Source organism: Echiichthys vipera (genome assembly GCF_963691815.1).
Source record: "Echiichthys vipera genome assembly, chromosome: 20".
In the NCBI taxonomy this organism is placed as follows: Eukaryota; Metazoa; Chordata; class Actinopteri; order Perciformes; family Trachinidae; genus Echiichthys; species Echiichthys vipera.
Genome location: NC_139845.1, coordinates 1,428,578 through 1,443,577, shown reverse-complemented (window position 1 = coordinate 1,443,577; position 15,000 = coordinate 1,428,578). Strand labels below are relative to the sequence as shown.

Sequence of the window (15,000 nt, the reverse complement as noted above, 5' to 3'; positions counted from 1 at the left end):
TCTGCTGCAGAACAACATTAAAAATGTGTTTTTATTTAAATTAAAGTGGATTTAAAGGATAAAATGAAGGTTTTTGTGAAATGTTTCTAGAGAAGTGGAGGTGGATTCATGTTTTAATGATATTTTAACGTGTGTGTGTGTGTGTGTGTGTTTTTCCAGCAAGTGGAGGTCGATGGACAACAGTGCATGTTGGAGATCCTGGACACAGCAGGAACAGTAAGAAGTCGCTTTATTAACGTGTTTAAATGTGATTAAAGTCGTAAAGATTCATCCCAGAAAAACTTGTTTTCCAGCCGTTAAAAAGTCGTAAAATCAGGATTATTTTGTGTCCCTTTCCGCTCGTGGCCTCGTACGATTAAAGCAAAAACAAACATAATAATATTCTGACTTATTTCACTTTAAAAATCACCAGAATCACAATAATAATGATTCTTCTTCTTCTTCTCGTGCGTCTTCAGGAGCAGTTCACGGCGATGAGAGACCTGTACATGAAGAACGGCCAGGGCTTCGCTCTCGTCTACTCCATCACGGCTCAGTCCACCTTCAATGACCTCCAGGACCTCCGGGAGCAGATCCTCCGAGTGAAGGACACCGAGGACGTACGTCACACACACACACACACACACGCACACGCAGACACACACGGTCAGAGACGCATCTCTCTGAAATGATGAAGCTAACAAGTCTTCACGAGTCTTGAAAGTACGTTTTCAAGGTCGGGAATGAGTCCTGACCCCAAGTGAAGGAGTTCAAGTACCTTGGGATCTTGTTCACGAGTGAGGGGACGATGGAGCGTGAGTTTGGCCCGGGAAAGGGAAGTTTGGGGTCCCCTGCTGGAGCTGGACGCATCTTTCCTTAAAGACGTCCGTGGCGTTGAACTTGTGAACATAGTCCTTTGAAAAATGACGACTACAAATATAAACGCAAGAAAACCGGCCCTCCAAAAAATCCTACTGCGGTTCTCTAAATATTAGCTGAGTTAATTATGTGTGTGTGTGTGTGTGTGTGTTTGTCTGTCTCTTTGTGTGTGTGTCTGTGTGTGCGTCAGGTTCCCATGATCCTGGTTGGAAACAAGTGCGACCTGGAGGTGGAGCGCGTGGTCGCCAAAGACTCGGGCATCGGCCTCGCACGCCAGTGGAACTCCTGCGCCTTCCTGGAGACGTCAGCCAAGAGCAAGATCAACGTCAACGAGGTGACTGCCCACACGCACACACACACACACACACACACACACACACACACACACACACTTTAGGTGGACCAAGATAGGTGGAGATTTAGCCTTTAATGCTGACGTGTGTGTGTGTGTGCGCCTGTGTGTGTGTGCGTGCGTGTGTGTGTGTGTGTGTGTGTAGATCTTCTATGACCTTGTGCGGCAGATTAACAGGAAGAGTCCAGTTCAAGGGAAAACTCGCAAAAAGTCCAACTGTCAACTTCTCTAATGACAGGTGAGTTTATCACACACACACACACACACGTACACGTCTTTACGTCGTGATGAGGACCTCGTTCTTTGGGTTCTTTGTGAGGACCACCACTTCTACACCACTGCCACTAAAGGTGCAAAAATAATCTTCTATTGTAAAATTTAATTAGTGATATTAAAAATGATTCATTGAGTTTATGCGACATTTATTTAATTTATTTTTTTTACATGTTCTGAATAAAATATACATCTTGATTATTTTGGTCGTAATTATTAATGTTTATATTTATTTTTTATATTAACTCACACAAAAAACCTTATTCTTCTGTCTCACAGTTACCTGCTCACCTGACCGACAACCAACCAACCAACCAATCACAGGACATCTTCCAGCTGGCCACGCCCCTTTAACACGACCACATCATCATCAACATCCGCCACCTCTGTTCCCGTGACGACCACGCGTCCCCTCACCACACAGTCAAAGAGAGACTGTTGCCTTGGAAACATTAAAACCGACCATCAAAAGACTGGCAGGCGACGACGACGATGATGATGATGATGATGATGATGATGAGTCAGTCAGAAACTACGGTTCCCATCATGCTCTCTGCTTCGCCATTGTTTGCGCTGGGGAGTGGCCTCTTGCTTTTACTTTGAAAATGTTTCTTTTCCTTTTTTCTTCTTCTTTTTCCAGCAGCACCGAGCCGCGCGCACGCAGTTTGACCACTTCTTCGCTGTCGGCCATGTTGTTGTCACGGTTACCACGGTGACGTCCCCCGGCTAACATGGCTGACTCTCTGTGTGTGTGTGTGCGTGTGTGTGTGTTAGCTCTGGTTGAACCTGTGGATCCATACAGTGATGATTATTATTAATATTATTATTATTATTATTATGATTCTGTGTGAAAAGATATAAAAGTCATTTAGTGTTTTTGTTTTGAATTTTTTTGGGGGGGGAGGGGTCGGGGGGGGGTGCAGCAGGTCATGTCGTCAGCTCACCGCGCTCGTAGCTTTGCGCTAGCTTAAATTAGCCGACAGCTACATAAGAAAATGCTAACTATCCGAATTTGCTGTTGGTTGGGTGAGAGTTTTATCCGCATGTTTTTTTTAAAGAAGTTAATGTGAACATAGCATTGGGCTACCTCCTTAGCCTAGCAGCTAGTAGCATGCTTTATAAATAATGTGAAGATATTAGCATTATTAGCGTATCCCTAAAGAAATGGATGGTAGCTTTGGGTCCCAGTAGCAAATTAAATGCACTGACATCGTTAGGAGGGAATGCTAACTGTGCTAACACACTGGTTGTGGAGTATTAACTTTGTTGGCATTTGATGTGTACTTATGGGCTACCTCTTTAGCCCAGCAGCTAGTAAATTACATTCTTAACAACCATTGTGCTGTGCTTCGGGTGTTAGCATTATTAATATGTCCTGGCTAGCTCCTAGACCTAGCAGCTATAGAAATATGTTCTGAGTGAATGCTGAGTAACACACTGTTTCTGAAGTGTTAGCGCTTCTTAAAGAAATGTGTTGTTACAGATTTGGGCTAGCATGTTAGCCTAGGAGCTAGTAAAATACATTCTAAAAACATTGAGAGCAACCACTATGTGCGTGGTGTTAGCATTATTAATATATTCCAGCTAGCTTATGGTCCTAGTAGCTATTGAATGTGTGTGTTCTGAGGGAATGCTAACAATGCTAACTAACTGCTTGCTGATAATAGCTGTTTGCCAGTGGCTTGACCCTAGCCCTGTTAGCAAATGAAATGCATTGGGATTGGAACAAGTGGATGCTAGCTATGCTAACACACTCTTTATGTGGTGCTAGCTTTTTTTGGCATGTTCTTAAAGAATATATGTACGGCTTTTGGCTACCTAGCACAGAATGCAATCTATGCTAATGCATAGTGGAGTTTAAGCTTTGTTGGCATTTTTGTAAGATTTAAATGTGTGCTTCTAGCTTTGGGCTACCCCGTTAGCCTAGCAGCTATGATGTGCATTAATTGTGTTGGGAGGGAATGCTATCAATGCTAACACACTGCTTGTGGAGTATGAGATTGTATTCACAAAGAAACAAATAGGTGGTGTTTGCTGTGAGTACGCTTGTTAGCTCAGTGGCGAGCTAGCTTGAATATTAGTATAAGCTAACAATGCTAAACTCTGGGGTAAATATCAAGCATCGCTAACCGCCAGTGAATATGTCTCTGGTTTGTTTTTAAGGGATTAATAAACAAGTGATCGTAGCTGCGTGCTAACATGTTAGCGTAGCAGCACGGTGAGCTGACGCTAGATCTGCTGCTCAGGGCGGACATGTTGCCTTTAGACAGCAGACTCACACTGGTCGTGTGTGTGTGTGTGTGTGTGTGTGTGTGTGTGTGTGTGTGTGTGTGTGTGTGTGTGTGTGTGTGTGTGTGTGTGTGTGTGTGTGTGTGTGTGTGTGTGTGTGTGTGTGTGTGTGTGTGTGTGTGTGTGTGTGTGTGTGTGTGTGTGTGTGTGTGTGTCGCCAGTTTCTGTGATTACCTTTGGGGGGGGGGTTTAGATCTATGGACTGAGCGGAGCAGCCCCAGGTGTTGTTTCTGTATTATTAACCACATTATTACCAGATTATTAATGTTATTAACACGTCTGAGAGGGAAGCACCGAACTATCAGTCCAACGTCTTCTTACCGATGGGCAAATATTAAACTATGGAGTTATCCGGCTGTTCAGTCTGACCTAACACCCTTTCAAAATAAGATATCCGGGCCCAAACGCTCCGTTGAAACGAAACAAACAACGTCCACACGTGAAAAAATTAAATCACCTATTTGGTCAGTATGACGTCTTTTTCATCGATTAAAGAGATGAAATGAAGTTGCGTTGTTGTTTAAAACGCAGATCTGGGGACAAGGGGAACGAGGCTCGGACCGGGAAATCATATTGTGAAAGGACGTTACGTTACGGCCGGATGGAGGACCAAACCTGACCCAAAACAAGTTAGCTCCAAGCTAACATGCTAAGTGTTAGCACCGGAGTTTGGTGTCAGTGATGTTAAAGAGTGGAACTAAAATCTCAGTGTTTCTTTTGAACGGTAGCACGGCTGAGGTTGAGACCGGACCGGAGGAGGTTGGGCTTGAAGCTGAAGCCCCGCCCCCTTTCTGTGGTTGTTTTTTTGGGGGCGTGGTCTGTGAAGCAGCAACCACGGGGAAAAAAAGCCTTTGAATTTCTGTCTTTGTTTGAAATGTGAGATCTCGCAGATTCCAGTGCGTTGGACCAGTGACCTCTGTGAGTGCTGCTGTGCTCGGTGTTGGACCTCCCCGGGAGGACCGCGGTCCGGTTCTGGTTCTGGTTCTCCTGCAGTACGTTCAGTCATGTAGCATGTTGGTGTTTCTGTCAGTTCTCACTCGGACCTCCAGGAGGTGCTGCGACAGTTTGCACGCCGAGCAGAGGCTTCTACGCGGAACGTCCGTTGGCGGTGGTTGCGGGGAATCTGACAACGTACAATGCGAATGCGAGAACGCGTAGAGAAAAACATTCGATCAACACCTGGACGCCGCCGCGGCTGCAGACCGACTTTTCTGGCGTCCACTATAACTAATGGCTGTGGTGGCGTTCGTCCTTTCAGTGCGACTTTAACGGCAGAAAATACCGATCGTAAAGTTTTGTCGTAGTCGTTTCAGATCTAAGGTCTTGGTACGCTTCGAATAAACGACGTTTCGTCCGATGTTTTTCAGAACGCCGCACGTCTTTCCTTAAAGACGTTCGTGGCGTTGAACTTGTGAGAAAGAAGTTAAAAACGTTTTCTTGCACGAACTCCGGACGAGGTTGGTCCGACGTTTCTCTTCCGCACACGACAGGAAGTTGTCTGTTTGGCTTAGACGATCACGTAGACGGTTCGTAATTTGGTCCTAAACTGCCGAGTCTCTTGGCGTTCCTTGAATTTGTGCGATTGTTTCGGCGTCAGACAGAAGTTCTTGAATCTCGTCGGCGTCTTCTTGTAAATTGTCCCTCTTCTTCTTCTTCTTCCCCTCGCTTGCTGTGAATCCTCCGCACTACGGCGCGGCTCCATTGACACATGGGCTCAATCGGACGTTATACGGGCAGCGCAAAGTCCGTTTTATGTCCGATCCAACTGACGCAGACGTTTGTGTTCTCACGGTTAGTGCCAAGTTTCAGGGTGGCCGTGAATGTGTGAAAGGGGCTTCGTCCTTTCTTTCAAACTCTCACGATCGCTGCGTAAAAGTGGCCCCGATCAACGGACTGCTGCGTAAAGGTTTGAGACGCTGTCAGACAATCCGCCGAGCGCTTAAGCTCACGGACATCTCAACGTCCGTGATGAATTAGAGTGTAATTCCGGGGCTTCAATGACTCGCTCGCTCCTGATGTTCATGCCACTTATTTGTGTCCGGTGTTCGACACCTTCCCCACGATATCAGGTGGTACTGCAACGTATCTGTACGCATCCGTGAGCTTTCAGGATTCATACGGAGGAAATGTGCGCAGAGGACGCACAGAAGGCTGCGTCTGTGTCCGTATGCGTCTCCTTTTAATGGTTAAAAAAGCCGTTTTGAATTCCTTCACCGTACTGCCCCGAGCTAATCACTGTTAGCGTGTTAGCGACTCTCCCAGATTTGTCTCCACGGCTTATTTGAGGTTTGCAAGTGCGCTGGAATTACACTTTTAAGCATATTTTATCCCATCTTTTTCAAAGAGCTAGGCTAGCAGTTTCCCTCTGCTTCTAGTCTTTGTGCTAAGCTAAGCTAACTCCAGTCCGGACCCATCTCCGTACAGACTCTCATCTAAGTTTCGGTTTAAAGAAGTCGCACCGGAGTGACGAGCGCGGCCGCAGCCAAACGCAAACTGACACGATTCCATCGAGAAGACAAAGATTTTCCGTTTCTGAAACAAACCACTTCTTTTTTCCTCTGCGCGGTGCGAAGACGACGACCAGTGAAATGTAAAAGGAACCAGTTCGGCCAAAGTGAAAGCGTCCGGTTCACGTTCCCGCAGATTCTGCCGAAACCGCCGCAGAGTCTGAACCTGGAAGAAAAACCCGGTCGGTGTGAACTGGTTTCCCCCAGAACAGAAACCCACCGCAGCAGCAGCGGGGGGGGGGAGGGGCGGGCGGGGGGGGGGTGAAGCCAAATGTAAAGTAAAAACTAAAAAGCCTTAAATGAATAAAAGTGGTGCAATTTTGTAACAGCAACCTGTGAAAGTGGCGTCATTGTTTCTGTTTTTACTTCTCTTTGTTGTTTTAACCCACGAGTCGAACATCAGCACGATTTAAACACTGAACTTTTACTTTGTTTATGATTAATAATTATAAATAATCATAATAAATCAGAGGGGAAAGGTTTTGAACTTCCTCCTCTCTCTTCTGAACGTGAACTTTATTATTCATCGTCATGTTTTCATCATTTAGGATTCAGAGGATTTGATTGATTTTGCTTTTTATGCCTCATTCGCTTCATTTAGTTTGTATTATTTTTATTATTATTTTAACACATTTAATAAAGATTTGAACCTGAATTCTGGATGAGATAGATTTAAGTTTTTCTTTTTTATTAATAGAAATCTTTTTTTAACTGTTTGTTTATTGAAATATTTGTTTAATATCATATTTAATTTATTTCCTATTATATTATATATTAATTTAGATTATAGTATTTTATATTACATTATTTTATACTTTATTATATTATATTATTATTTGAATTTATGTGATTTAATTTCATATTATAGAATATATTATTGAATATTTTATTTAATTATATTATATCATGTATTATAGTATTTTATTATATTATTTCATTATATTATGTTTTACCATTATATTTTATTTAACTATATTATATTTATTATATTTTATTTTATATTATTTTATATTTTATTACATTTTATTATATTATATTTTATATTATTTTATTATATTTTATTTTATTTTATTATTTTTAAGCAGAGCGCGGGAACGTCAACACAGCTGACGTCAGTTCTCAACGCGCCTGCGCAGTACGCATGCCGCTGAGCTGCCATGGCAACGCTGGCAGCTTGTTCCTCCGTGTGACTGAAGCAGGTTAGCAGGTTAGCATGGTTAGCAGGTTAGCCGCTGCTCTGCGTCAGTTAACCGGTGAAACGACGTTAACCAGCTAGTTAACGACGTCACAACCAACGCCATGACAACGGAGTGACTGCACGCGGGGTTCTGTCGCGTCATGCCCGTGCGCTTCAAGGTGAGCAACAGGTGTTAGCATTAGCACTGTTAGCCAAACACACACTGATGCTGATGAACTGAGCTCTCTAACTCTGATATCTGTGGTAAAAACATGACGGGTTTGACTTCAGTGAACCGGCCCCGGCCCTGGTCCCGGTCCCGTTCCGGGTCCCGGTCCCGGTGTACCGGACAGGTTTGTGCACGAGACTGCAGAGTCAGCATAAATGTGATGTAATCTGATGAGCTAATCCAGCTAATCAGGTTCAGACTGAGATTCACTGACTCCACCAACACTCACTGCTACAAGTGTTCACATGTTTTAGATTAATATTTATATTTATATAATAATATTTATGATATTTTACTGCACTAGAAATATTAATATACACACAAAACCTCCTCAAAAAGATGCAAAATGACTAAAAATAGATGCAAAACCACCACAAAAAGATGCAAAATGTCTAAAAATAGATGCAAAACCACCACAAAAAGATGCAAAATGACTAAAAATAGATGCAAAACCACCACAAAAAGATGCAAAATGACTAAAAATAGATGCAAAACCAGCACAAAAAGATGCAAAATGACTAAAAATAGATGCAAAACCAGCACAAAAGATGCAAAATGACTAAAAATAGATGCAAAACCACCACAAAAAGATGCAAAATGACTAAAACTAGATGCAAAACCAGCACAAAAAGATGCAAAATGACTAAAAATAGATGCAAAACCACCACAAAAAGATGCAAAATGACTAAAAATAGATGCAAAACCACCACAAAAAGATGCAAAATGACTAAAAATAGATGCAAAACCAGCACAAAAGATGCAAAATGACTAAAAATAGATGCAAAACCACCACAAAAAGATGCAAAATGACTAAAACTAGATGCAAAACCAGCACAAAAAGATGCAAAATGACTAAAAATAGATGCAAAACCAGCACAAAAAGATGCAAAATGACTAAAAATAGATGCAAAACCACCACAAAAAGATGCAAAATGATTAAAAATAGATGCAAAACTACACAAAAAGATGCAAAATGACTAAAAATAGATGCAAAACCAACACAAAAAGATGCAAAATGACTAAAAATAGATGCAAAACCATCACAAAAAGATGCAAAATGACTAAAAATAGATGCAAAACCAGCACAAAAAGATGCAAAATGACTAAAAATAGATGCAAAACCATCACAAAAAGATGCAAAATGACTAAAAATAGATGCAAAACCAGCACAAAAAGATGCAAAATGACTTAAAATAGATGCAAAACCACCACAAAAAGATGCAAAATGACTAAAAACAGATGCACAACCAGCACAAAAAGATGCAAAATGACTAAAAATAGATGCAAAACCTCCACAAAAAGATGCAAAATGTCTAAAAATAGATGCAAAACCACCACAAAAAGATGCAAAATGTCTAAAAATAGATGCAAAACCACCACAAAAAGATGCAAAATGACTAAAAATAGATGCAAAACCACCACAAAAAGATGCAAAATGTCTAAAAATAGATGCAAAACCACCACAAAAAGATGCAAAATGACTAAAAATAGATGCAAAACCACCACAAAAAGATGCAAAATGACTAAAAATAGATGCAAAACCAGCACAAAAAGATGCAAAATGACTAAAAATAGATGCAAAATGACTAGAAAAAGATGCAAAATGACTAAAAATAGATGCAAAACCACCACAAAAAGATGCAAAATGACTAAAAATAGATGCAAAACCACCACAAAAAGATGCAAAATGACTAAAAATAGATGCAAAACCTCCACAAAAAGATGCAAAATGTCTAAAAATAGATGCAAAACCACCACAAAAAGATGCAAAATGTCTAAAAATAGATGCAAAACCACCACAAAAAGATGCAAAATGACTAAAAATAGATGCAAAACCACCACAAAAAGATGCAAAATGTCTAAAAATAGATGCAAAACCACCACAAAAAGATGCAAAATGACTAAAAATAGATGCAAAACCACCACAAAAAGATGCAAAATGACTAAAAATAGATGCAAAACCACCACAAAAAGATGCAAAATGACTAAAAATAGATGCAAAATGACTAGAAAAAGATGCAAAATGACTAAAAATAGATGCAAAACCACCACAAAAAGAAAATAGCTGTGTGAGAAGCAGAACCTTGACTGTGGTGTGTGTGTTTGTTCCAGGGTCGGAGCGAGTACCAGAAGAGCTTCAGGGTCTCCCGCTCCAGAAGTGCGTCTCCTCAGCGCCGCGCCCCGCTGGCCGGCCTGCGCTCAGACCAGATGGGTGAGGACCCTGAAACGGGCTCTGATTGGACGAACTTCAGGCTCCTGCAACATTTCAATCATCGTTCTTCTAAAAGTCTGAAACCACAGCCGCTCTTTCCTCAGGCATCAGCAGAGAACCGGGTCTCCAGCGCCGCAGGAGGCCCGGTCCTGGTGGTCCGTCTCGGTCCTGCAGCTCTCTGCTGTTCCCTGCAGAACCACAGCCGACGGCAGAGAGAACGGCGCCTCCTGCAGAGAGAACGGCGCCTCCTGCAGAGAGAACGGCGCCTCCTGCAGGTACGAAGTCTTCATGACAAAGAACAGCTGCACCGTGTTCTCATGGACCCTTTTCTACACGCTCATTCCTCAATGTCGGCATTTTAGGTCCAATTTTAGTTGTTTTGTTCGTCTTTGCATCTATTTTTAGTCATTTTGCATCTTTTTGTGGTGGTTTTGCATCTTTTTTTAGTCATTTAGCATCTTTTTGTGCTGGTTTTGCATCTTTTTTTAGTCATTTTGCATCTTTTTGTGGTGGTTTTGCATCTTTTTTTAGTCATTTTGCATCTTTTTGTGGTGGTTTTGCATCTTTTTTTAATCATTTTGCATCTTTTTGTGGTGGTTTTGCATCTTTTTTTAGTCATTTTGCATCTCTTAAGTAATTTTGCGTGTCTTTGTTGTTGTTTTTTTGTCTCTTTGTGGTCGTCTTTGGTGGTTTTGTGTAAACTTAGAGTCATTAAGCGTCTCTTTGTGTGTCTGTCGGCTCATCAGTGTTTAATCCGTGGTTGTTTTAACCAAAGTTCCTCTGCTAACATTCATGAACTCATGTCAAAAACAAAACAACAACAAAAGATGCAGTTTAGTCTGTTACAATGCTAACGTTAGCATGTTACAGTGCTAACGTTAGCATGTTAATGAGTGGTTCTTTAAATGTCGTCCATCATCATTCGCAGCCTCGAGGAGTCGCTCAGCCCAACGGAGGGAGGCGTCCCTGGAGCCGAACCCTCCGACACCTCCTGGACCTCCATCAGGCCCAGGACCTGCTGCAGAACCCGGACCTGCTGCAGAACCCGGACCTCCATCAGGACCAGGACCTGCTTTAAAACCTGGTAAACATCTGGTCTGCTTACATCATCGCTCTTTCTCTGTACGACCGCCTCCATCTTTAGACTCTCGATCCTGAGCTGTTCCGTGTTTTTCTCTCCTCAGCGAAGCCCCGCCCCTCCAAACACGACAGCCAATCACAGCCGAGCCGACCCGTGACGGCAGCAGCAGCAGCTGACGGACAGCAGCCCTCGGCCAATGAGGTGAGCTCAAATGTAGCCATACATCCAGAGTCAGTGGCTCCACCACAGCTGCGTCTCTCTGTCCGATCAAACCTCCACGTGTGTCGCAGGTGGAGCAGCACGCTCTGCGGTGGAGGGCGGGGCTAAGAGCAGGAGGTCAAAGGTCAGGAGGTCAAAGGTCAGAGTACCACCGACAGTTCGGCTGGAAGAAGCCTGCGACTGCTGCTTCACCGTTACTGAACGCAGAACAGGTACGACCAAAGTGTGTGTGTGTGTGTGTGTGTGTGTGTGTGTGTGTGTGTGTGTGTGTGCTAAAGTCGCAGTCGGCAACATGTGTTTGATCGTGTTCACTGAAGCCGACGCTCGGCTCCGATTGAACAACATAAATCATCCAGTTGGGGAAATCTAACTAATTCCTGTTTCCACCGTTACCGTCATTCATTCATTCATCTTCAGCCTCTTGTCCCCGTCGGGGTCCGGGGGGGCTGGAGTCGATCCCAGCTGACATCGGGCGTGAGGCGGGGTCCACCCTGGACAGGACGCCAGTCTATCACAGGACACATAGAGACGAACAGAGACAGACAACCATTCACACCTACGGGTGATTTAGAGTCATCAATGAACCCAACACCTGCACGTCTTTGGACTGTGGGAGGAAACCGGAGAACCCGGAGAAAACCCACGCAGACACGGGGAGAACATGCAAACTCCACACAGAAGATGTTATGATCTGGCACTAAAAATACATCTCATCTCATCTTATAAATACAATTGGATTGAATTGATTTGAATGGATCTAGAACCTGTGTTTGTATTGGGGGAGAAAATGGCTTAGTCAGCATTCAGCGACAGCAGCCGTTTAAAGAGCTGTAGTTGATCCGTGCGTCCAGCAGGTGGAGCCAGACTTTAGTTCAATGGTAAAGTTCAGTTCAATACAAAGACTATGTGGTCATTTTGTTTCCCTCTGGTCATTTTACATCTATTTTTATTCATTTTACGTCTCTCAGTTGTCGTTATTTGTCTCTTTGTGCTCATCTTTGGTCCTTTTGTGTATTTTTATTTTAATGTGCACTTGTTGAAAGACTCAAGTCAGTGCGTGGTTGACCTCTGACCTCCCTGCAGGTGTTCCGGTCCAGCAGCAGGTCTGTGCCCCCCTTTAAGAAACACCCTGTTCCCATGGAAACAGAGTATCGACGCAGCTTCCTGGGTCTGGTCCCGCCCCCCGAGCCCCGCCTCCGGAAACACCTGGAGCACCATCAGAGGGCTCCGCTGTTCCACACGCACACGCAGGTCTTTAATACGAACGCCACGGTATAACTCACGCTCTCAGTGTGGGGCGTCCATGTTTGTTCTTAGAGAGCTTCCTCTGTCCCTGCTTTCTTTTAACCTTTCACAATAAAAGTCCTGTTTTCACCTGCAGACCAACAAGAAGAGGAGGGAGGAGTCTGAGAAGAAGCCCCGCCCCCACCGTGATGACAACACCCCTCAGACAGATGACTCCACACCCCGTCCTCCTCCTCAGGTGCGGAGAGGACACAGGTGTGTATCTGTGTGTGTGTGTGTGTGTGTTGTAGTGTGTTGTGGATGCATTATTCTTATGAACGTCTGTCTGTCTGACAGGATGTGGACAGAATATGAGTCCAGCTTTCGTTCTCCCCTCTGCAGGATCAAGGAGGAGGGAGGCGGGGCCACGGACGGCGACGCCGCCCTTCAGGTCAGGGTTGGTTAAGCGTGCACGCTACTGAGGGGCGGGGCAAAGGTTAAGCTCAAGTTTAGCTTAGCGTAAAGGCTGGAAATGGGAGAAACTGCTAACTCAGCACCAGTAAACAGACAAAAATGCACCTTCAACGGCGTTAGCTAACACGCTAACACCCCATTCAACATCTCTAAATACATGGTTGACATCCTTATTTTATTTTTTTTGCTTTGTATTGATGACTTATGTGTGTGTGTGTGTGTGTGTGTGTGTGTGTGTGTGGGGGGGGGGGGGTGGACTTCAAAGAAAAGTGTTTTTCCTGCAGAGGTTCAGGGAATGAACTTTGTTTGCCTGAAGTCTTTTAATGTTTTCAGGTGAAACTGCAGATTTTCATGCAGTTGCCCCTCAAACGACACTTTCCACACAACTGGTGGGAACCTACCTGTGTGTGTGTGTGTGCGTGTGTGTGTGTGTGTGTGTGTGTTTGTCTGTGTGTGTGTGTGTGTGTGTGTGACAAACAGTGAGTAGTTTCCCTGAAATGAAGCTCATGTGGTTTCTCTGCTGACACTCAGACGCTCTGTGTTTTCCACCACCAGCAACACACACACACACACGCACACAGACGCACACACATACACATACGCGGTTGAGGTAGCAGGCGGGCATTGTGCAAATCCCCCGACTGCCACATCAATGGGACCGATCAGTCAGATCAACCATCCTCTTTCTGATGTTTCATGTTTCCATGTTCAGGTGGGCAACTCTGAACTGGGTGACCTGCTCCTTCATTACCATAACACACACACACACACACACACACACACACACACACACACACACACACACACACACACACACACACATCTGAAACACTCACTGTTGGACGACTTTGACACAACAGCGTCAAAGAAAGGTGAAAGCTCCGGCTCAGAGCGGACCGTCAGTACAGAGACAGTTACAAGCTAACAAGCTAACAAACAACAGATGCTAACTGCACTTTTAACGTTCTGATGCGTCTGCTCGTCCAACTCCTCGTGTGAGATTGGGTCTGACTGACGCCGGCTTCACGACCAGAACAACTACAACTGAGCTGCGGAGCGCTAACGTTAGCTCCGTGGGCAGGCAGCTCAGAGCCAGGCCGTAACGACGTGGGGGCTCGTCCGAGACCTTTTGCTGAAAGCCGGCATTGAGGAGTTTCTTCCTAAATCCAGTCACACAATAACAGAAACTCACTGATGGAGACAGCAGAAGATCAGCAGCCCCTTGGTTCTGTGAGGCCGAATCATTAAGGATTTTAACTAACTAACTACCAACACGGCGACTGATATGGTGAACATACACCAAGACTGAGACTGTGCAAAGGTGCTCAGAAGGCAGCTTTCTAACACTATGTTTAACATTATTCGTTATGAAGCATCATTTTCTGCAGTATATGTTCTGTAAAAACACATTTTTTATACCGAACCACATAAACGCAGAAACTGATGTGTCTGTGAAAGGCCGACGTGTTCAGTTTTACCGGCCTGGCTCTGAAAATCACTGCTTTTGTCGGTTGGTTTTGAAGAGAGCAGAGCGTCACTTCAGTTGCATGAATTTAAACCGCTGTAGAAATACTCTAAGGGCGCCCTCCCACTGTTCCTCCGTCCCGTGCCCCGTGCTTTAGGGTCCTTGTCCCCCCCTCCAGGCCCGTTTGTACTCACACTACCTGGGCCTCGGAGAATGCTTCTTGCTGCCTATACGTCATCACGCCGTAACACGTCACACGCATTGATGACGTCATGGCGATGCGTGGCTTTGTTTCCAGATCTTTCCGTAGACCTCGGAGTTTTTGTGCGTCTTGTCGACTGTTTTTGAATCTTTTCATCGACCAAATCTGCAGTAAACACTCCACCTCCGCATCACACCAACGTGAACCTTTCACCGCCATTGTTTGAAATGTCCGCGCATGGTCCCTCCTTCTTTTTTCTACGTCCCAACAGGCGCACAGGAAATGACCTCAGAACCGCCGTAGGCCTCGTGCTCGTACACGTGCGCACGCTCGTGCTCGTACACGTGCAAACGTGCTTTACTAAAGCCCACTTCTCCCAAACGGGTCGTGGACGGCCCTCTTTCCGCAGTTATGCGCGGAGTGGTTGCACTCACACTG

The 15,000-nt window shown here is 44.4% G+C and overlaps 2 protein-coding genes across 2 annotated transcripts in view; both read left to right on the top strand.

Annotated features, from left to right (window-relative positions):
• Positions 1-2,373, top strand: part of LOC310962555 (ras-related protein Rap-1b-like) — a 7,007-nt gene extending 4,634 nt beyond the window's left edge. The window contains exons 4-8 of the mRNA XM_083935059.1: positions 160-216; positions 459-599; positions 1,049-1,192; positions 1,356-1,448; positions 1,763-2,373. Of these exons, the coding sequence (XP_083791185.1) occupies positions 160-216; positions 459-599; positions 1,049-1,192; positions 1,356-1,442 (429 nt within the window). The 3' untranslated portion in view covers positions 1,443-1,448; positions 1,763-2,373. The remainder of the gene's footprint in view (positions 1-159; positions 217-458; positions 600-1,048; positions 1,193-1,355; positions 1,449-1,762) is intronic.
• Positions 2,374-7,493: 5,120 nt separating this feature from the next.
• The window catches only part of mdm1 (Mdm1 nuclear protein), a gene marked incomplete at its 3' end in the record, with an annotated part of 13,092 nt that continues 5,585 nt past the window's right edge, over positions 7,494-15,000 (top strand). The window contains exons 1-9 of the mRNA XM_083935050.1: positions 7,494-7,635; positions 9,798-9,897; positions 10,002-10,172; positions 10,826-10,981; positions 11,082-11,179; positions 11,269-11,409; positions 12,281-12,448; positions 12,579-12,697; positions 12,824-12,872. Coding sequence (XP_083791176.1) covers positions 7,618-7,635; positions 9,798-9,897; positions 10,002-10,172; positions 10,826-10,981; positions 11,082-11,179; positions 11,269-11,409; positions 12,281-12,448; positions 12,579-12,697; positions 12,824-12,872 — 1,020 coding nt within the window. The 5' untranslated portion in view covers positions 7,494-7,617. The remainder of the gene's footprint in view (positions 7,636-9,797; positions 9,898-10,001; positions 10,173-10,825; positions 10,982-11,081; positions 11,180-11,268; positions 11,410-12,280; positions 12,449-12,578; positions 12,698-12,823; positions 12,873-15,000) is intronic.